Source organism: Desmodus rotundus, chromosome 1, assembly GCF_022682495.2.
Source record: "Desmodus rotundus isolate HL8 chromosome 1, HLdesRot8A.1, whole genome shotgun sequence".
Taxonomy (NCBI): Eukaryota; Metazoa; Chordata; class Mammalia; order Chiroptera; family Phyllostomidae; genus Desmodus; species Desmodus rotundus.
Window position 1 is genome coordinate 63,924,726 of NC_071387.1, and position 21,378 is coordinate 63,946,103.

At 37.3% G+C, this 21,378-nt stretch overlaps 1 protein-coding gene across 2 annotated transcripts in view; it reads left to right on the forward strand.

The window, feature by feature from the left end:
- The window catches only part of CNTLN (centlein), a 268,014-nt gene that overhangs the window by 37,773 nt on the left and 208,863 nt on the right, over nucleotides 1-21,378 (forward strand). For both annotated transcript variants that reach the window (XM_053924685.1, XM_053924690.1), the window contains exon 3: nucleotides 8,339-8,423. In XM_053924685.1, coding sequence (XP_053780660.1) covers nucleotides 8,339-8,423 — 85 coding nt within the window. The remainder of the gene's footprint in view (nucleotides 1-8,338; nucleotides 8,424-21,378) is intronic.

Here is a 21,378-nt window from a genome sequence, read left to right on the forward strand (position 1 = left end):
GGGAGTATTTTCCTATTGTGAAAATATTGGATTTCCTATACCACTAGGAGGAGCTACGGGACAAATGCCTATATAGATTTTTGAGTTGTACTTAAAAAAATAATTAAAATAGTTAATGTCATTTAGAACTTCTGGGCAAGATGGACGCATAGGTAAATACACTTTGCCTCTTTATACAACCAAAAGAAGGACAACAACAAATTTAAAAACAAAAAGTAACCAGAACTGCCAGAAAATTGAATTGTATGAAAATCCGACATCCAAACAGTGTTAAAGAAGAAACATTCATTTGGACCAGTAGGAGGGGCGAAGACAGGCACCCAGGGTGAAGACGAGTTGAAGCTAGGCTATGGCTGGAAGACTGGGGTGGGCAAGGCACGGCTGGCAGACCGGGTGGTCCCATATTTGCATGTGGATAAGCAACTGGGGAGCGAGACAGACCATGCAATCCAGGGTTTTAGCTCAGGGAAATCAAACCTCAAAACCTCTGACTAAAACAACCTGTGGGGATTTTGGCGGCAGGAGAAACTCACGGCCTCACAGGAGAGTTCATTGGAGAGACCCATAGGGTCCTAGAATATACACAAAATCACCTACCTGGGAATCCGCAGGAGAAGGGCTCAATTTGCTTGTGGCTAGTGGGGGAAGTGACTGAAAGCCAGCTGAGATTGAGCAAGTGGCATTGTTCCCTCTTGGACCCTTCCCCCACAGACAGTGGACATGGGTTACCCTGCTCTGGCGAATACCTGAGACTCCACCCCTTACAACATAACAGGTACCCCAAGACAAAAAAATATGGCCCAAATGAAAGAACAGATCAAAGCTGCAAAAATAGAACTAAGCAATGAAGAGATAGCCAACCTATCAGATGCAGAGTTCAAAACACAGGTAATCAGGATGCTCACAGAAATTGTTGAGTATGGACACAAAATAGAGGACAAAGTGAAGGCTATGCAAAGTGAAATAAAAGAAAATACACAGGGAACCAATAGTGAAGGGAAGGAAACTGGGACTCAAATCAACAATTTGGAGCAGAAGGAAGCAATAAACATTCTACTTGGAACAGAATGAAGAAACAAGAATTCAAAAAACAATGTGGAGAGGCTTAGGAACCTCTGGGACTACTTTAAGTGTTCCAACATTTGAATCATAGAGGTGCCAGCAGGAGAAGAGGAAGAGCAAGAAACTGAAAACTTACTTGAACAAATAATGAAGGAGAAGTTCCCCAATCTGGCAATAGAAATAGGCTTCCAGGAAGTCCAGGAAGCTCAAAGACTCCCAAAGAAGTTGGACCCAAGGAAGCACACACCAAGGCACATCATAATTACATTACCTCAAGATGAAAGATAAGTAGAGAATGTTAAAAGCAGCAAGAGGAAAGGAGACAGTTACCTACAAAGGAGGGCCCATAAGACTATCAGCTGATTTCTCAAAAGAAACCTTGCAGGCAAGAAGGGGCTGGAAAGAAGTGTTTGAAGTCATGAAAGGCAAGGACCTACATCCAAGTTTACTCTATCCAGCAAAGCTCTCATTTAGAATGGAAGGGCAGATAAAGTGCTTCCCAGATAAGGTAAAATTAAGGAGTTCATCATCACCACACCCTTATATGACATGTTAAAGGGACTTATCTACAAAAAAAAGATGATCAATAATATGTAGATATTCTTGAAAATATGTTGCCAGTAAAATGACAACAACCTCACAACTATCAATGACTGAACCAAAAAACCCCCACCAAAACCAAAAAACAAACTAAGCAAACAACTAGAACAGGAACAGAATCACAGAAATGGAGATCACATGGAGGGTTATCAGTGGGGAGTGGGTGGGGGGAGAATGGTGGAAAAGGTACAGGGAATAAGAAGTATAAATGGTAGGTACAAAATAGACAGGGGGAGGTTAAGAATAGTATAGGGAATGGAGAAGCCAAAGAACTTATATGTATGACCCATGGACATGAACTAAGAGAGGGAATGGGGGTGGGAGGGAGGGCAGAGGGGAATAGAGGGGCAAAACAAATGAGATAACTATAATAGTATAATCAAAACATTAAAAAATAATAAGTAGTTAAAACTATAACATAGCATTCAATTTTGGAGGGTTTTGGTTATAAAATATATATCACTGAGTTATATTTTTGAAGTTTATATTCTATTTGAAGTTTGACATTTCACTTATGTCTTACACTTTCAGTATTATGTCACTCAGTGTAATCTATTGAGAAGTGTGTCAGTTACTGTTATTTCAGTGACTTTCAGATTTTAATGTACATCAGAATCACTTTAGGCCTTGTGTCTTGGTCAGTTTAGGCTTCTATAACAGCATTCCATAACAGACTGGGTGTCATAACATAATAAACATTGATTTTTCTGGAGGCTAGGAAGTCTACTACCAAGATTGCCTGCCAATTTCATTCTTTGTGAGTGTTCTATTGCATAAAGCTGCCATCTTGTTGTATCCTCCCTTGAGAGAGAGAGAGAATGAGAATCTTTCTAATGTCTCTTCATGTAAGGGCACTAATCTCTTTCATTAGGCATCCACCCTCATGACCTCCCAAAGGCCCCACCTTCAAATACCATCACATTGGGTATTAGGGCTTCAGCATATGGATATGAAAAGACATTCAGTCCATAACATCTTGTTATTGTTAAACACATATCGCTGGGTCCTATACGCAGAATGTTTACCCTCAGGGTGCATGGAAGATGGTGCCTTAATAACAAATTTCTAGGTGATTCTGATGCTACTTCTTTGGTTACTCACACTATGAGAACCACTGGGTTAAACTGTGCGTGAGTTACGTACATGTATCATAGGAGATAATCAGCCTGGTAGCAAGCTCATTTGGAAGCTGTAATAATGCTTTTGTTTGGATATTGTGGCATACAATCTCATTTAAAAAGGACCACCAGAATTTATTTAGACATTAGTGGAGATTTTAGGTTTATTATAGGAAAGTGGTTAAGACTTTATCCCTGTAAATTAAATTAATTCCTGGCAGGTTAAAAATAGATTCATAGTATATCCAGAAAGGAATTTACAAAGGGAGTTTCTTAGTGGAATTAATGTCTTGGCCGCCTCAAACTGGGTCTTCATTCCAGGGAAAACCCCATTATGCCTGGTCCTTGTATTATGCCTTGTATAAACCCCATTATGCCTAGTATTTGAAATCACTTTCTCCAGAGGCATATGTAGTATTCTTTTTCAATACTCATGATTTTATAATGGTAAATAAAAAATTCAAGTTATAATTTGAGATTATATATAAATGACAAAAAATAAGCAAAGGGAATATATTTAATATATAAAGTAGTTTTATTAATCAATAAAAAACTAAAATATGAAATGGCAGACGTTAACAGGCAATGGTGAATTAGAAAAAAAGGCATTTCAATATTTTAAAGTATGTTTAATTTTACTACTAACAAAAGAAACAGAAATAAAAAGAAAACCCAGTTGAAGACAATGGCCTGTGATTAGGCATTAAATGTACTGTTAATGCTTGATAAATAGAAAATAAAATAATAAAGCAGGATAAAGTACAAACAGTAAAAACAGTAGTCATAATATGTTAGAAAAATGTCAAATGTAGTTTATTCCAACTTTCTACCTATTTGCGCCTCCATCCAGAGGACTGAACATGACTGGTCTTATGTAAATTTTTGACCACTAAGCTCAGTGGTCCTTAGCCTGCCTGGTAATGATCCTATTTTTTTTTTTCTGACTCATTTACTATCCCACTATCCTAGAACACTATTTTATGCTTACTTTCTTGTCCTCTTCTAACACTTTGTTTTTCATTCTCACTCTCAGCTGATAGCTGTTATGAACTTGTCAAATTGACATTTATTAAGTGGAGCACATGGTCGTGGATGATGAGCCATGGTTCAAGAGCAGATCACAAGAAAAACTGAAATAGAGAAGTTTATTACTCACAGTTCCTGAAGGAAGTACCTCAAGGGGCCATATGGGAAGGTTAAAGCAGAGTGCAGACAGAGAGAGACAGGACCTGTGGCATATGGCTTCATTACTGTTAGTAGGTGGAGTGGTCTGGGATTTTTGGGCTAAGGCAGTATTGGTCAATTCATACCATAAGAGCTGGGTTGGTAAACCCCACAGAAGTTTTTCACTAAGGGATGCAAAAGAGAAAGGTGTTGGGAAGCAGAGGAGACTATTGCTCACAAGGGACGTTGGGGAGGTTGTATCAGGAACTTAAATTTTCTGTGACCCTGTGGGCTGCTGAGTAGGGTGTACACTTGCATTGAAAGGCTAGTGTCAGTTTAAGGTCACTGCAGGCTGCTTGGACAAAGCAAATGAATACCTAGTCAGCAATACCATGGAGTAGCTTAGGTGAACAGTCAATAACTATTGAGAAAATAGGATTTAGAATTCTGAGAGATTATATTCTTCCCATAACCGTATCTACCAATATGTCTGAATCTGTACATATATATATATATATATTTTAAATTTCTTTGGTAGAACTGTTCATACTGTCATCTAAGGGCAAACTTTCTATGTGTATGCTACAGCTTCAAGGACCCTGAAATTCTCCCTTCTCTCTCATGTGTCATCAGTGTCTCTTACTGTCTTGAATTATTTCTGTCAACATATACATATGCTATTTGTCTTCCATCTTAAACCTTTTGATCTCACATTTCCCTTGATCTCCTGTTCTGTTTCTGTGTTTCTTTTTACTGCAAAATTTGTCTGAAGAGTAGTTTGTACTATCTCCATTTTTTTTTTTCTTTTCTCTCTTGAACTCACTCCTATTAGGCTTTCATACCCACCATTCTCCTAAAACAGCTCTTGTCAAAGTCACCAGTGACCTCAATATTGCTAATTCCAGCATTCACTTCTCAGTCTTTTTCTTCTTTAATATGTTTGTAGCACTTGGCACAACTGATTCCTCTCTTCTAGAAATACTTACACACTTAGTTTCTCTCTTGATTTTCCTCTTACATGATCACTTATCGTTCTTAGTATGACTTGCTGTTTTTTTTTCTCATCTTACTAACCTCTTAATGTTGGAGTGCCACAGGATTCAATTCTCAGGCTTCTCTATCCAAAATCACTATCTAGGTGATCCCATTTACTTATGGTCTTAAACGTATTTGGATGACTCTTAAAGTTTTATCTTTAGTCTTGACTTCTCCACTGATTCTAGACTTGTTTATCCAACTACATATTGGATGTTGATTAGGTATCTCAAATGTAACATGTCCAAATCCCAAATTTTAATTGTCCCTCATTCTCTATATCTCAGATAATGTCTACTCCATTTTTCCAGTTGCTCAAATAAAAGCCTTGGAAATATTCTTGATTTCCTTCTTTCTTTTACATTTCATATCTAATGTATCAAGAAATCCTGTTAATTCTACTTTAAAAGATGAAGAATTTTATCATTTCTCAATACTACTACACCTACCTATCTTGTGCAACTCATCTTTATTTCTCACCTGAGGTATTTCAGTTGCTTCCAAACTGGTTTCTCTTCTTCTACCCTTGACCATTAGAGGCTGTTCTCAACCCAAAAGCCAGTATGGTATTCATAAAATAATAATTTGTATTATGTTCTTTCTCTGCTCAAACCTATCTATCCTCTGTCTTCCCATTTTACCGAGAGTCAGATTCAATGTTCAAAAGGCTTGGAAGACAATATATTACTTTATTCCCAGTGATCTCTCTGTCCTCAGCTACCATTTTTCCCTTGTCCAGACAAGGGGAGATAAATTTACTTTTTTTTTACTATTCTTTAAATATGTCAATTATGTTTTTGCGTAGTTGTTACTGGTCTCATGGACTGAGAAACTTCCTTGAGAGCTCTATGACTCTCACTTCCTTCCTTTAAGTGTCTGCTCAAACCTTTGTTAATTATCCTATAAAACATAGCAACTTTCCTTTTACTCACCAGTTCTCTAAGACTAGATATCATTTTCTTCTTTATCCTAGTTTATTTTTTTAGTTATATTTATAGCCAGTTTACATACTGTGTGTTCAGGTATTCATCATTTGTTTTCAAGATGCATGAACTAGAGTGTTTATTCCATAAAGCCAGCCTCTTGCTTTATTTTGTTCGCTGCAGTGCCCTGTTTCCAGTCTGTAGGACAGTGCCTGTCGTATAAGAAGTGCTCAGTAAGTACTTGTTGAGTGGATGATAAATTAATGGGTAGATATGTTTTTTTTCATATTTGTTTTGGTAGATATCTTTCAATCTGAGAACTCTGTTTAATTCTAAACCATTCTCAGTGGTTACCTTCTAGAAATAATACATTATATTATTATCTACTTTTATCTACCTTACCATTATCTACTTCTGGAACTCTTTAGGCATATGTTGGAGTTTCCTAGTGAAAGCTGCATGTCTTAAAATTGATTTTATATTTTTAACCTCATCATTTTCTATGCAGTGTTCTGGATGAATCCCTCATTAATATTATCCATTTTACTGATTGCCTTTTTATATCTAGTTTTGAGCTTAGCCCATTTGTTTTTTTTTTGATTCAGTGATTACATTTTTATTTTCAAAATTTTAATAGATTTTTTAAGATCCACTTTATTGTTTTCAGTTTCATTTTAATCATTCTTCTATATCGTTAAAGATCTTATTTCAAAAATTTTCCAGTGTGTTATTTTCATTTTGTATGTTACTTTTTCAGGTTATTGAGTTGGTGTGTGCATGTGTTGTGTGTGTGGGGTGTAGTGTGTGTATTTTCTTCATGTATTTTGAATTTTTTCGTTTGTGGACACATCTTGAGTGGGAGAATTGCTTTTATTGTTTTCCTCACCACCCCTTCTTGTCTAATGTCTTTTCTCTCTAGAAAATTTATGATTGCCATTAAATTGTTACCCTAATCCCATTCCTCCATTCTGCAATAGGATTTGTATTGGTAGTTTGTGGCTTTTAGCCAACAGTGACACAGAGGATTTGCTATATTTAGTACCTGAGCCGTAGAGCATTTTGGCTCAGCTTCTGATTGGGATGCTATATCTATAAACTTTTACCATTCTAGACTTCCATATAAATAAGACTTAGTTCCAGGCAAGGATGGGTGGAAGCTTTTTTGGCCTCTAAGAATTTGGAAGCCCCACCCCAGGCTCTGGTTTCAAACAATGAGCCTCACTGTGCTTCTCCAAATTGAGCAGGAAGCTTATTTCCTACTATCCACCAGGAGCTAAGCTCTTTCCACCTTAGTCTGCATTATCCCTATCCATAGCAGTATATTTCTGTTTAGTTGGTGATCCTCAGAGATGTGGCCATGTTGCTTAAGTTTTTTCTTCTATGTTGTTCTATTAATACTATAAACTTAGAGAACACAGAAGAGCCTCAGAGTATGAACTTACTATGCTAACGTATTAGAAGTCTTTTTTAAATGTACTATCTGAATTTATCTCTTATAACCAGTGGTATGCTTTTCTGATTGCATTCTAATATTCCTCTGTGCCTTGTAAGGTCTTTACTTTATTCCACTCTTTCTCAAGTGAGGGTTCTTATTTATTTATTTATTTATTTTAACCGTGTATTTTAACTTTCAATATTACTATTTTTTATTAAGATTTTATTTATTTATATTTAGAGAGGTGGGAAAGGGAGGGAGAAAGAGGGAGTGAAACATCCGTGTATGGTTGCCTCTAGCACACCCCACACTCCCCAGTGGCCTGCAACCCAGGCATGTGCCCTGACTGGGAATCAAACCAGCGATGCTTTGGTTCGCAGGCCTGCTCTCAATCCACTGAGCTACACCCTGAGCCAGGGCCTCAAGTGAGGGTTCTTTTCTTCTTCCTTACCTCTACACTTTTTGAATCATGAGTGATTTGGGTACATATTTCTGTTTATTTTACCTATTTTTAAAATTAAAAATGTAAATAGTGTCTAATATATTTCTCCCTCATTTATTCAGTGTTGGTTGTTAGTAAGTCTCAAGCTCCTCTCTTCTTGAGGCTTTTACTTAAACGGTGGTAAACATTTTATTCTTAATATAATTTCCTATATAATGTATCTGTTAATAAGATGTGTTTTATTATTTTAAATTGATGATACAATGGTTATTTTAATGAAGATTAAACATGTTTTAAGTATTTTTATAATGCATCTAAATTTGGAAACTAACCTGTTTTTTAATATGAAGTTGTTTTAGTTGTGAGCAGTTCTAAGTTGTTGCCATCACTGGACATATGGTTTCTGATTAATTCAGAAAGGGCTGTCAACCCCACATAACTTAATTTTCTATATTTTAAAGTGACACTCATTTTAGGATGTGAAAATTTAAAGGATTAGCTGCCAATTATGACTAATGAACTCTCAATGTGTATAAATGTATATATTTTTTGTTTCTAGAGAGAAACAGAAATCTGAAGCTAAAGACCGAAAAGTTTTAGAGATCCTGCAAGTCAAGGACGCTCAAATACAAGAATTGGAGCAGGTTGGTGTTGTAGCAAATACTTAAAGTACTGTACTTGTTCCAGGAAGTAGAGTTTTATGATTATTTTAAATTATTTCTGCAATAATGTTCAATGAGAATATCAATAAGAATATCATTATACCAAACCATTACTATTTTGAAACTACTATAGTTGGATTATTTTTTATTATTGTAGTTTGCTTGTAACTTATTATTTGTTTTCTGAATTAATAGGCTGTATTATTTATACATTAAAACTGTTCAGATGGTGTTGAGTTTTATAGCAGTATCTAGCACTTATTCATTGTTTTATGGAATTTTGCCTTTTATTTTTAATAATTATTTACTTCTGAAACTTGTAAATTTTCATACGGTTTTGTTTGTAGAAAAGATCAACAGTAACGAGGATGATTCTATTTGATCTTTTGAAAGCTTGTATTTTTGAGTTAGCGTGACGTTATCTTTTATGTATAATGAGTAAATTATACTATTGCATATAACTGTATAATAAATATATATAATATACTGACTATATAAATATATCATTACATATAATTTATAAAGTCAGTATATTATCACTGCAAAAATCCATGTGGTCCGTACTTCTAGGAACTATTTTCATGGTATAAACATCTTCAAAATAAAGGTGCAAGAAATTTATTGTAAGAATGGCCTATGTCATGCATAATATATTTAAATTCATTTTGTACCTAATTGGTCCTATGGGCTACATGACCTATAATTTTTTCTGGGTTAAATGGAGGTTCTTGTTGGCAACTATTCTCTTCTGGCTTTTGACTCTTTTGCTTCCCAGCTCACTAAAGGGTCATGACTAAAGGGTCATGAGAACTTTGATCTTAGGTTGGTTATTGTTATAAAGTTGTTTGATTAGAAGACTAAAAGTGGAAGTTAACTTAGATAAAAGATGCAGTTATTTTTTCCATTCTCTACATCCATATAAACTTTTTAAAATGAAATATAGATTCCTATTTGACATAAAATTTGAAATTTATACCTTTTGTAACTTTGTGCTTTCTTTTTTAAAATTTTTTATTTATTGATTTTAGAGAGAGAGAAAGAAACATGAATTTGCTAGAGACAGACATAGAGATAGAGAGAGAATTAGAGAGAGAGAGAGAGAGAGAGAGGTCAACTTGCCGTTCCACTTATTTATGCTTTCATTGGTTGATTCTTGTATGTGCCCTGACTGGGAGTTGAACCTGCAGCCTTGACATAGCAGGACAACTTACCAACTGAACTACCAGCCTGGGCAACATTGTGTTTTCTTTATAGTAGAGGTCATAATTGACACTATATTGATGAAATTTTAGAAATAACATGTTCATCAGTTTGTTGTGGGGAAAAAAACAGTTCTATTGACCATCTGTATATCAAACAATGTCAAAATGCCTTCTAAGATATATATTTTCATGTGCCTAGTGTGTTAGGCTAGGCTAAGCTGTCTCATTGATATACCGTTATGACTTAGAAGTCACAAACATCATCTGTACTCACATTCCATTGGGAAAAGTGAGTCATATGGACACCCCAAGATTCATGGGGTTTGGGAACATATGGATCCAGGGTGAGCAATCACTTTCTCAGCTACAACTCTATTCTACAGGGGAGAATGGATTTTGGCACTATATCCTTGGGCATTAAGTTTGCAATGCTCAGTTCACTTGTTCTAGATAGCTATAGCATCCATTTTTAAAAAATGTTGACGTTCTTTAAAAATTTTTTTTATTGTTGTTCAGGTACAGTTGTCTCCATTTTCCTCCCACCACTCCTCCCCTGCCCCAGCTATCCCCACCTCCTGCCCTTGATCCTACCCCCTTCGGCTTTGTCCTTGTGTCCTTTAAACATGGTCCTTGATGACCCTTCCCCTATTTTCCCTCTCCTCCTTCCCCTCTGGTTACTATCAGTTTGTTCTTTATTTCAATGTTTCTGATTATATTTTGCATACTTGTTTGTTTTGTTGCTGAGGTTCCAATTACAGGCAAGATCATATGGTATTTGTCTTTCACTGCCTGGCTTATTTCACTTAGCATAATGCTCTCCAGTTCCATCCATGCTGTCCTGAAGGATAGGAGTTCCTTCTTTCTTTCTGCTGGTAGCATTCCATTGTGTAAATGTATCATTTTTAAATGACAATATATTTTCCACCTTCTTTGCTAAATTCTTTTCTACTCTGTCTACCCTTATTAAATATTATTTTATTATTTGCCTTTTTGAGCTGAATCACTTAGCTAATGTATAAAATATTAAATTTCCATCAGATAAATTATTTGATTTTTAGTTGCCTAATTTCTTAGCTTACATCATGTATATTTTGGTACAATGATGATTATAACTTTCTACAGGGTATATTTTCAGTTCAGTTCAACTGGACAATGAAATATGATATGAAATGTATGTACTGTCATGTGATGGTATTGTGAAAAATTCAGAATTATAACTCTTGGCATTAATGATTATTAAAAATTTTTTATTGTTATTCATTTACAGTTGTCTGCATTTTCTCCCCATCCCTCCACCCCACCCCAGCCGAACCCGCCTCCCTCCCCCACCTCGGCCCTCCCCCTTGATTTTGTCCATGTGTCCTTTATAGTAGTTCCTGTAAAACCCTCTCCCCACTGTCCCCTTCCCACTCCCCTCTGGCTAGTGTTAGATTGTTCTTAACTTCAATGTCTCTCGTTATATTTTGTTTGCTTTTTTCTTTTGTTGATTAGGTTCCAGTTAAAGGTGAGATCATATGGTATTTGTCCCTCACTGCCTGGCTTATTTCACTTAGCGTAATGCTCTCCAGTTCCATCCATGCTGTTGCAAAGGGTAGGAGCTCTTTCGTTCTCTCTGCTGCTTAGAATTCCTTTGTGTAAATGTACCATAGTTTTTTTATCCACTCATTTTGCTGATGGGCACTTAGGTTGCTTCCAGCACTTGGCTGTTGTAAATTGTGCTACTATGAGCATTGGGGTGCATAGGTGCTTTTGGATTGGTGTTTCAGGGTTCTTAGGGTATAATCCCAGAGTGGAATTGCTGGGTCAAAGGGCAGTTCCATTTTTAGTTTTCTCATCAAATTCCATACTGTTTTCCACAGTGGCCTCACCAGTCTGCATTCCCACCAACAGTGACTAGGGTTCCGTTTTCTCCACATCCTCTCTAACATTTGCTTGTTGATTTGTTTATGTTGGCCACTCTGACTGGTGTGAGATGGTACCTCATTGTGGTTTTAATTTGCATCTCTCTGATGGCTAGTGATGCTGAGCATCTTTTCGTATGTCTCTGGGCCCTCTGTATGTCTTCCTTGGAGAAGTGTCTGTTCAAGTCCTTTGCCCACTTTTTAATTGGGTTGTTTGTCTTGCTGGAGTGGAGTTGTGTGAGTTCGTTATATATTTTGGAGATCAGGCCCTTGTCTGAGGTATCATTGGCAAATATGTTTTCCCATACTGTTGATTCTCTTTTTATTCTTTTTTAGCGTTTCTCAAAATGTCCTTACCTTTCTTTTTTTTTATAATTTTAATTTTTTATTGTTATTCAATTACAGTTGTGTGCCTTTTCTCCCCATCCCTCCACCCCACCCCAGCCAAACCCCCCTCCCTCCCCCAGTTCTCTTTTTATTTTAATGCTGTTTTTCTTGAGCCATGCAGAAGCTTTTTATTTTGATGAGGTCCCATTTGTTTATTCTTTCCTTTATGTCCCTTGATTTAGGGGACATGTCTGTGAGGATGTTGCTGTGTGGAATGTCTAAGATTTTACTGCCAATGTTTTCCTCTAGGACTTTTATGGTGTTACAACTTATATTTAAGTCTTTTATCCACCTTGAATTTATTTTTGTGTATGGCTAAGTTGGTGATCGAGTTTCATGTTTTTGCACGTAGCTGTCCAGATCTCCCAACACCAATTGTTGAAGAGGCTATTTTTGCTCCATTTTATGCTCCTGCTTCCTTTGTCAAATATTAACTGACCGTAAAGACTTGGGTTTATTTCTGGGCTCTCTGTTCTGTTCCATTGGTCTATGTGCCTGTTTTTATGCTAGTACCAGGCTGTTTTGATTACAGTGGCCTTGTAATACAGTTTGATATCAGGTACTATGATCCCTCCTGTTTTGTTCTTTTTTCTCAAAATTGCTGCAGCTATTTGGGGTCGTTTCTGGTTCCATATGAATTTCTGAAATGTTTGTTCTATATCTGTGAAATATATCATAGGTACTTTAATAGTGATTGCATTGAACCTCTAAATTGCTTTGGGTAGTATGGCCATTTTGATGATGTTAATTCTTCCAATGTATGAGCATGGTACATGTTTCCATTTGTTTGTGTCTTCCTTAATTTCTTTCTTCAGTGTTGTATAGTTTTCTGAGTACAGGTCTTTTACCTCCTTGGTTAGGTTTATTCCCAGGTGCTTTATTTTTCTTGTTGCTATATCAAATGGGATTTTTTTTCCTGATTTCTGTTTCTGCAGTTATTATGTTGATGAATGCCCCCTCTGTTCCCACTTTGCTAAGTGTTTTTATCAGAAATCGGTGCTGTATCTTATCAAATGCTTTTTCCACATCTATTGATATGATCATGCGATTTTTGTTTTTGCTGTTGTTGATGTGGTGTATCATGTTTATTGATTTGTGAATATTGTACCGTCCTTGCATCCCTGGCATGAATCCCACTTAGTTATGGTGTACGATCTTTTTAATGTATTGCTGGATGGGGTTTGCCAATATTTTGTTGAGGATTTTACCATCTAATTTCATCAGCAATATTGACCTGAAGTTTTCTTTCTTTGTTCTGTCTTTATCTGGTTTTGGGATTAGGATGATACTGGCTTCATAAAAAGAGTTTGGGAGTCTTCCATCATTGTGGATTTTTTCGAATAGTCTGTGAAGGATAGGGGTTAGCTCTTCCTTAAATGCTTTGTAGAAATCTCCTGTGAAAGCATCTGGTCCAGGGCTTTTGTGTGTTGGGAGTTTTTTGATGACTGCTTCAATTTTGTCTGCTGTTATTGGTCTGTTTAGATTTTCTACTTCTTCTTCGTTCAGTTTTGGAAGATTATATTTTTCTAGAAATGTGTCCATTTCACCTAGGTTTTCAAATTTCTTGGCATACAGATCTTCGTAGTAATTTCTTACAATCCTTTGTATTTCTGTGGTATTAGTTGTAATCTCTCTTCTTTCGTTTCTAATTGTGTTTATTTGGATCCTCTCTCTTATTTTCTTGATGAGCCTACTTAATGGCTTGTTGATTTCGTTTATCTTTTCAAAGAACCAGCTCCTAGATTCACTTATCCATAGAATTGTGCTTTTAGTCTCTATGTCATTTAACTCTGCTCTGATTTTGGTTATTTCCTTCCTTCTACTTGCTCTGGGCTGTCTTTGTTGTTCCTTGAGTTCTTGTAGGCGTAGGGTTAGGTTGTTTGTTTGAAATGTTTCTATCTTTTTAAAGTAGACCTGTATTGCTATGAACTTCCCTCTCAGGACTGCCTTTGCTGTGTCCTGTAAGTTTTGGGTTGTTGTGAGTTCGTTTTCATTTGTTTCCAGAAACTTTTTGATTTCTTCCCTAATCTCATTCTTGACCCATTCATTGTTTAATAGCATGCTGTTAAATCTCCATGATTTCGAGTGTTTTGGGTTTTTTCCTTTGGGATTGGTTTCTAGTTTCAGTCCCTTGTGGTCAGAGAAAATGCTTGATATGACTTCAATTTTCTTGAATTTGTTGAGGCTTGGTTTGTGTCCTATCATGTGGTCTGTCTTTGAAAATGTTTCATGTACACTTGAAAAGAATGTGTAATTTGCTTCTTTGGGATGAAAACCTCTATATATATCAGTTAAGTCCATTTCATCTAGGGTATTGTTAAGTGACACAATGTCCTTGTTGATATTTTATTTGGAAGATCTGTCCATTTTTGACAGTGGGGTGTTAAAGTCCCCTACTATAATTGTGTTGCTGTCAATATCTTTCTTTCAGTCCTCCAAGTTTTTCTTTATGTATTTGGGTGCTCCTATGTTGGGTGCATATATATTTACAATGTTTATGTCTTCTTGGTGGATTCTTCCTTTGAGCATTATGAAGTGACCTTCTGGGTCTCTCTTTATGGCCCTTCTTTGGAAGTCTATTTTGTCTGATATGAGTATTGCTACCCCTGCTTTTTTTTCCTGTCCGTTTGCTTGGAAAATTTGTTTCCAGCCCTTCACTTTCAGTCTGTGTAAGTCTTCTTTCCTGAGATGGGTCTCTTGTAGGCAGCATATGTGTGGGTCATGTTTTCTTATACATTCAGCTATTCTATGTCTTTTGATTGGAGCATTTAATCCATTTACGTTTAAGGTTATTATTGATAGGTAGCTATTCATTGCCATTTTTTCATACCTGTGTTCCTCTGTCTTTCTCTTTTCCTTCCTTTCCTTAAAGCAGTCCCTTTAGCATCTCTTGAAGAGCTGGTTTGGTGGAGGTGTATTCTTTTAGAGTTCTTTTGTCTGGGAAACTCTTTATTTGGCCTTCTATCTTGATTGAGAGCCTTTCTAGGTAAAGTAGTGTTGGTTGGAGGTCTCTGGTTCTCATTACTTGGAATATTTTTTGCTATTCTCTTCTGGCTTGAAGCGTTTCCATTGAGAAGTCAGTTGCTAACCTTATTGGGGCTCCCTTGTATATTACTTCCTGTTTCTCCCTTGCTGCCTTTAAGATCTTGTCTTTGTCTTGAAATTTTGCCATTTTAATTATGTGTCTTGCAGCGGGCCTCTTTGGGTTCCTCTTGTTTGGGATTCTCTGTGTTTCCTGGATTTGTGTGACTTTTTCTCTCATCAGATTAGGGAAATTTTCTATCATTTTTTCAAACAGGTTTTCTATTCATTGCTCCTCTTCTTCTCCTTCTGGTATTCCTATTATATGGATATTATTACATTTCATGTCCTGCATTTCCCTAATCCCTCTTCATTCTTTCTGAGCCTCTTTTCCTTTTCTTGCTCTTTATGGGTGTTTTTTTCTACTTTGTCCTCCAGCTTGCTGATCCGATCCTCTGCTTCATCAAGTCTGCTTTTGATTCCTTGTACTTTGTTCTTCAGTTCAGAAATTGTATTCTTCATTTCCTCTTGGCCCTTGTTCATAGTTTCTGTTTCCTTTTTCATGTTAATATAGTTTGCAGTGAGTTCATTATAGTTTCCCTGTAGTTTCTGGTAATTCTCTGTGAGTTCAGTGAGCTTCCTGATAACCATTGCTTTGAAATCAGTAGCTGATACTTGACTTGCCTCTATTTCATTTAGCATTCTTTCTGAGGCTTCCTCCTTTCCTTTCATTTGGTGATTGTTTATTTGTCTTCCCATTGTTTGTGAGACTCTTCTTGTTAGCCTCTGCTTCTTAAATTGATCTGTTCTGACTCTCTGGGTTTATGGTATGAACTTCTATGGTAGAATGCCAGTGGGATTCAGTGGTGCCATCTCCTTAATCTCCTGTGCTCACTGGTCTTGGGCTGTCGTTTATACGTCTAACAGGGTCTAACTATGTTCTTTTCAGAGCTCCAGGTTTTATTGTCTCACCTGTGGGAAAAGGAGGTAAGAAAAAAAAAAAAGAAAAAGGGAAGGAAGGAAAAAGGAATAGAAAAGGAAAGGAGGCAAGGAAGAAGGAATAAAAAAAGATTGGAGGAAAGAAAAGAAGAAGGAATTTTAAGAAAAAGTAGAATAAAAAAATAAATTAAAAAAGGCAGGAAGAAGGAATAAAAAAGTAAAGGAAGGAAGGAAGAAGGAATAAAAAAAGAAAGAAGGACAGAAAGGAAGAATGAGAGAAAAGAAGAAGAAAAAAAAAGTCTTCTGCTGTCTTTAAACCCATCAGGTCAGTTCTGCTGGTCTTCCTGTCTGTGAAACCAGATGGGGTGGGTGGAAGGATTGGTTTCACTTTTCTCCCTTCCTGAGCCACACTCTTCACTGTTGTCCAGCCTCCAGTCCAGTTCTTCAGGGTCCTTCTGCTCCCCCCTAGGCCTTTAGTTCACCAGTTGTGCTGTCCTTGAGGTGCACCAATTAGGGGCAACTCACACTCCACCTTCTTGGTCTTTGCTGTTGTAGATGCTAGGGGCTCTCAGTGCTCCTTCAGGGTAGTTCAGCCCCCTACTGAGTCAAGTCTTTCTGGGGACTACAGTCTCCTCTAGCCCTGCAGCTCCCCTTTTCTGGGCATTCTGTCTTCCTCCTAGAGAGCAAGTAGGCCCTGCAGGGCTCTGTGCACAGGGGCTAGGTGCGAGGTGTTCAGTCCCCGGTGCTTCAGGCATGGTTGCCTGCGGGCAGTGAGGCCGTTGATCGGGTTGCACACTTGTCCCGGGCTTTGGGCCTGTGCACCCAGGGCAGCTGGTTCGCTGATCAGAGTGCACCCCCACCCGGGGTTTCAGGTGTGGGCGCCCAGGCCGGTGATCAGGTACGCACCAACCAGGCTTCAGGTGTATGCTGAGGCTGCTTATCCAGTGTTCACAGTCCAGGGGCTGAGGGGGTGGGAGAGCAAGAGGCCACCGCTGCTGTGGAGAATTCTCTAAATAGCCACTGAGTGCCTCTATTTTTTCTTTTTCTTTTCGAGAAATTCCTCCTATTCAGCCCCCCCCCCCCCCCCCCGTACAAACCCGCCTCTCACACAGCCCAGCCTGGCTCTCTCCCAAGAATCCTGCAGCAGACCCTGCACCCTGGCCTGGGGCTTCAGCTGCCCTGGTCCCCACGCTGGTCCCAGGGACCTTATTATCCTTAAGCACTCTTCTTAGCATCTGATCTTTCAATGTCCTCTATAATCTTTGGTCTCCGATCTTCATATATGCTGAAATACCGTTGGCTGTTTGCTCTATTCCTTAGATCACCTACGCGTTTCACTAGCGCGGAGGGGAAATTGACTCCGCTCCCTCCTATCTCGCCGCCATCTTCAGTATTAATGATTTTTAAATGCCCTTCTGGAGTAGAGTGGGGAGAAAAGCAAGGATAAGTAACCATATCCTCTTACACTAGATTACAGATTCTGTGAGGGTGGGGAATCTTGTATACCCATTGACCTTTGTTTACCTGGCACCTGATATTTACCGTATTGCCTGGCTCATCATAGATGCGTATTGAATATTGTTGAATGTATAATATAAATAGGAAAAAAAATGTATTATACGTGCCATGAGAGAATCATAAGCAGATTATTATAAAGATTCAAAGGAAGGACTGATTACGTTATGTGGAGAGGCCTTGAAGTGTTGAAATGGGTTTCAATAGGTAGAGATTGTAGGAGGATTTGCCTAGAGTAAACACTGAGAAAAATGCATGAAGGTAGGAGTATGTTTGGGTAATATTGAAATTTATAGTTTGTTTCATAGATAATATGTAGGTATGTAGGCCAGGATAAGATTAATGTTATGTTGCTCATACATTAAGGAAAGGTCTTGATTGCTTGAAAGAAAAATGTGGATCTTACTGTTAGGCCAAAGAAATCTATCTAGGTTTTTGATTGGGAACTTAAGTTAATTGAGCTGCAGTCTATGAAAATAAAGCAGATATTCAGTATAGACAGTTGAAAAATGAAAAAAATGGTGGAAAGACCTATTAGGAGGTGTTTTCATACTTTTAAGAGTAATGACATGAACCTTAACTATTAGGTATTCAGGAATGAAAGGTGTGTAAATTATAACCATAGGATTTCACAGTTATTTCAGAGTGACTATTATTAGGCTTTTAGCCTGGACAAACCAGAGAACAGTGGCATTATTATCAGAAATAGGGTTATTATCAGCAGTAGCAACTTACTGTGAGGACTAGGTTTTGATCTTTTAGATAATTTGTGTTTTAGTTATTGGTGGGATTTTCATTTAGAGATTTTTTTAGCAAACTTTTGAAAGCGTGAATCTGACCCTTGTAATGGAGTTTTCTTTTTAAGATGTAGATATTTCAAAACTAAAAATGGAACTGCCTTTTGACCCAGCAATTCCACTGCTGGGATTATACCCTAAGAACCCTGAAACACCAATCCCAAAGAACCCATGCACCCCAATGTTCACAGCAGCACAATAAGCGCCCATCAGAAAATGAGTGGATCAAAAAATTATGGTACATTTACACAAAGGAATTCTAAGCAGCAGAGAGAACGAAGGAGCTCCTACCCTTTGCAACAGCATGGATGGAACTGGAGAGCATTATGCTAAGTGAAATAAGCCAGACGGTGAGGGACAAATACCATATGATCTCACCTTTAACTGGAACCTAATCAACAAAAGAAAAAAGCAAGCAAAATATAACCAGAGTCATTGAAGTTAAGAACAGTCTAATAATAGCCAGAGGGGAGGGGGGAGAGGACAGTGGGGAGAAGTGTTTTCAGGAACTACTATAAAGGACACATGGACAAAATCAAGGGGGAGGGCAGAGGTGGGGGAGGGAGGTGGGTTTGGATGAGGTGGGGGGAGGGATGGGGAGAAAATACAGACAACTGTACTTGAACAACAATAAAAGAATTAAAAAAAAGATGTAGATATTTAGTGTTATAGCTAAGGGTAGAGCTTAAGCAGTAAGAATTCTGAGAATAAGATGTTGATAGTATTAATGGGTGAGAAGAAGAGTAAATTTCAGTAAAATATAAACTGCTTGGGGAAGAAGAGAGAGAAGTACAATGCAGTATCTCATGAACCGAAAACAAAGTTTTAAGCAAAAGGTGGTCAAACTGTAAGATGCTGCTGCAAGTAGAGTTTGTGAAAAAGATTAAATTCAGCAGTAATGAAGTATTTAGCGATTCTAGAAAGCAGCACAAGGAAAATTGGTATATGATGTTTTAAGAGATCACTTAATTTAAACAAAGTAATGGAAAAGAATGAGGAACTGTGACAGTGAAGAGAAAGAAGATTCTGCACTTAAAAATATTAGGCAAATATTTGGAAGTCATGGTGAAGGAAATTAAAAATACACAGTGCAAGAGGACTTGAGTTAGCAGAATTCTAGATGAAGGTGGAGACTATGGGCTTAATATAACAAGATTCAGCACATTCTGACTTTTTCATCTCTTTATTTATTTGGATTACCATATTTTGCTGTGTATAGCGCATGCTTTTTTGCTCAGATTTTTGTGGGGAAACTAAGGATGCACATTATGCATGGGTGTAATGATTACATACCACGGGTACAATAATCCTGTGTGTATGCACAGAGATGCACCGTATTTAGTGCATTACACATGGCAAAATACGGTGTATCTTTATTTTGTCTTAAACCATTATCTTTCTCCCAGCTTTCTTTTTTGTTAAAAAGAAAGATATATTATATCTTTGTTTATTCTTTTATATTGCATCTTTAGATGAATCTCTGTGTATAATATTTGATTGGACTTTGTGTTTTGACTCAATTTATACAATTTGCCTTTTTAGAGTTAAGTTCATCTCATTTGTTTTTCTTGAAACAACATATTTATTTGGTCTTTGTTCTCTGACCTTATACTTTTGTTTTTAATGTTTCTTTTGTTGTTGAAATTCACTACATGTCTTCTCTTCCTTTGTGTGTGCTTCTGTGTGTATGCACTCTCATGTGGATAATTTGGGAGGTGTGGAGTCTGTATTATTGTTCCTGTGATTAAGTTTATTATTTTATATATTAAACACTATATCTCTTGATTCTAACATACTCTGAAAAATCTAGAGAGTGTCTCTCAGTTGTACCCTGGAAAAAAATTAGAAAATTATCATACTTTTACTTAGCCATTCTTTCTCCTGCATTTCAAAATTAACTTACAGAGAGTAATTAGAGGACTTCATTTCCTGTTCTTTTCATTATTTGGTCGTGTTTCTTTTTTATATACTGTCAAGATTTATAATGCGTATGTTCCATTTCTCATTATTTTCTAGTGTAAATTCTGCAGAATAGGTTGACTTATATTCTTTACTTGCTCTATTACACATTATCATAGACAGCATACATGTTTATTAAGTTGCTGTGGGTCAGGAATGTGGGCATAGCTTTGTTGGGTCCTCTCCTGAGGATTGCATAAGGTTTTTTTAATCATGATTTTGATTGGGCTGAATTCTTATCTAGAGGCTTAGTTTTGAAAGAATCTGCTTCCAAGCTCATTCAGGTTGGTGGTAGAATTCATGTACTTGAAATCTTAAGAACAAAGTCCTAAATGGGACCAAAATCTGAGAGAGAGAGGGGTGGGGAGGGAGGGAGATTGAGGGAGATTGAGAGATAATTGATTTTAAGGCATAGGCCCATGCTGCTATGGGCTGGCACGTATGAACTCTGTGTGACAGGCCGGAGACTCAGGGAAGAGTTGCTGTTGCCACTTCGGAGGAAAAATTTCTTCTTCAGATGACCATATTCATCTTTCTTATGGCCTTCAACTGATTGGATGAGGGTGGTCACATTATGGAGGGGTTATCTACTTTACTCAGAGTCCACTGATTTAAGTGTTGATCACATTTAAAAAATACCTTCACAGCAATATGTAGAATGATGTTTGAAAAACATGGTCTAGCCAAGTTGACACACAAAACTAACCAAATGTGTAAAAAGTACTGAGGTAAAAAGGCCTCGAGGATGAGATTTTAACTTTATCAGGTTAGACTGTTTACTGTTTATTGTAGTTGTATGTGTCAGAGGCTAAACTTTGCTTTGGGTTCCTTTTTTGTTTGGGTTTCTCTAGAGACTTGTTAATTGTCATGTGAGACACACAATTTTTTCAGTTATTATATAGGAGCCCTGTTGATACTGTGGTGAGGTGTGAGGGGGTGGGGAAGTATTCTGTAGTCTTAAAGGTGCCCCTAGGCTGTGACTTTCAAAGAGCTTCTCTGTTTTTGCTCCCTTGGGAGAGATTGGAAAGCTAGAGGGTGTTGAAGTTGGGTATTTTTTTCTCCCTCCAGGTAGGTTAGTCTCTGGTAAAACCCCAGTAGACTTCAGTAAAGTAATTTCTCTTTTTTTAAAGTATATTTGATTGATATGCTATTACAGTTTTCCCATTTTTTCTCCCCTCTATCCCCCTTCTGTATCCCCCAACCCTCCAGCATACCC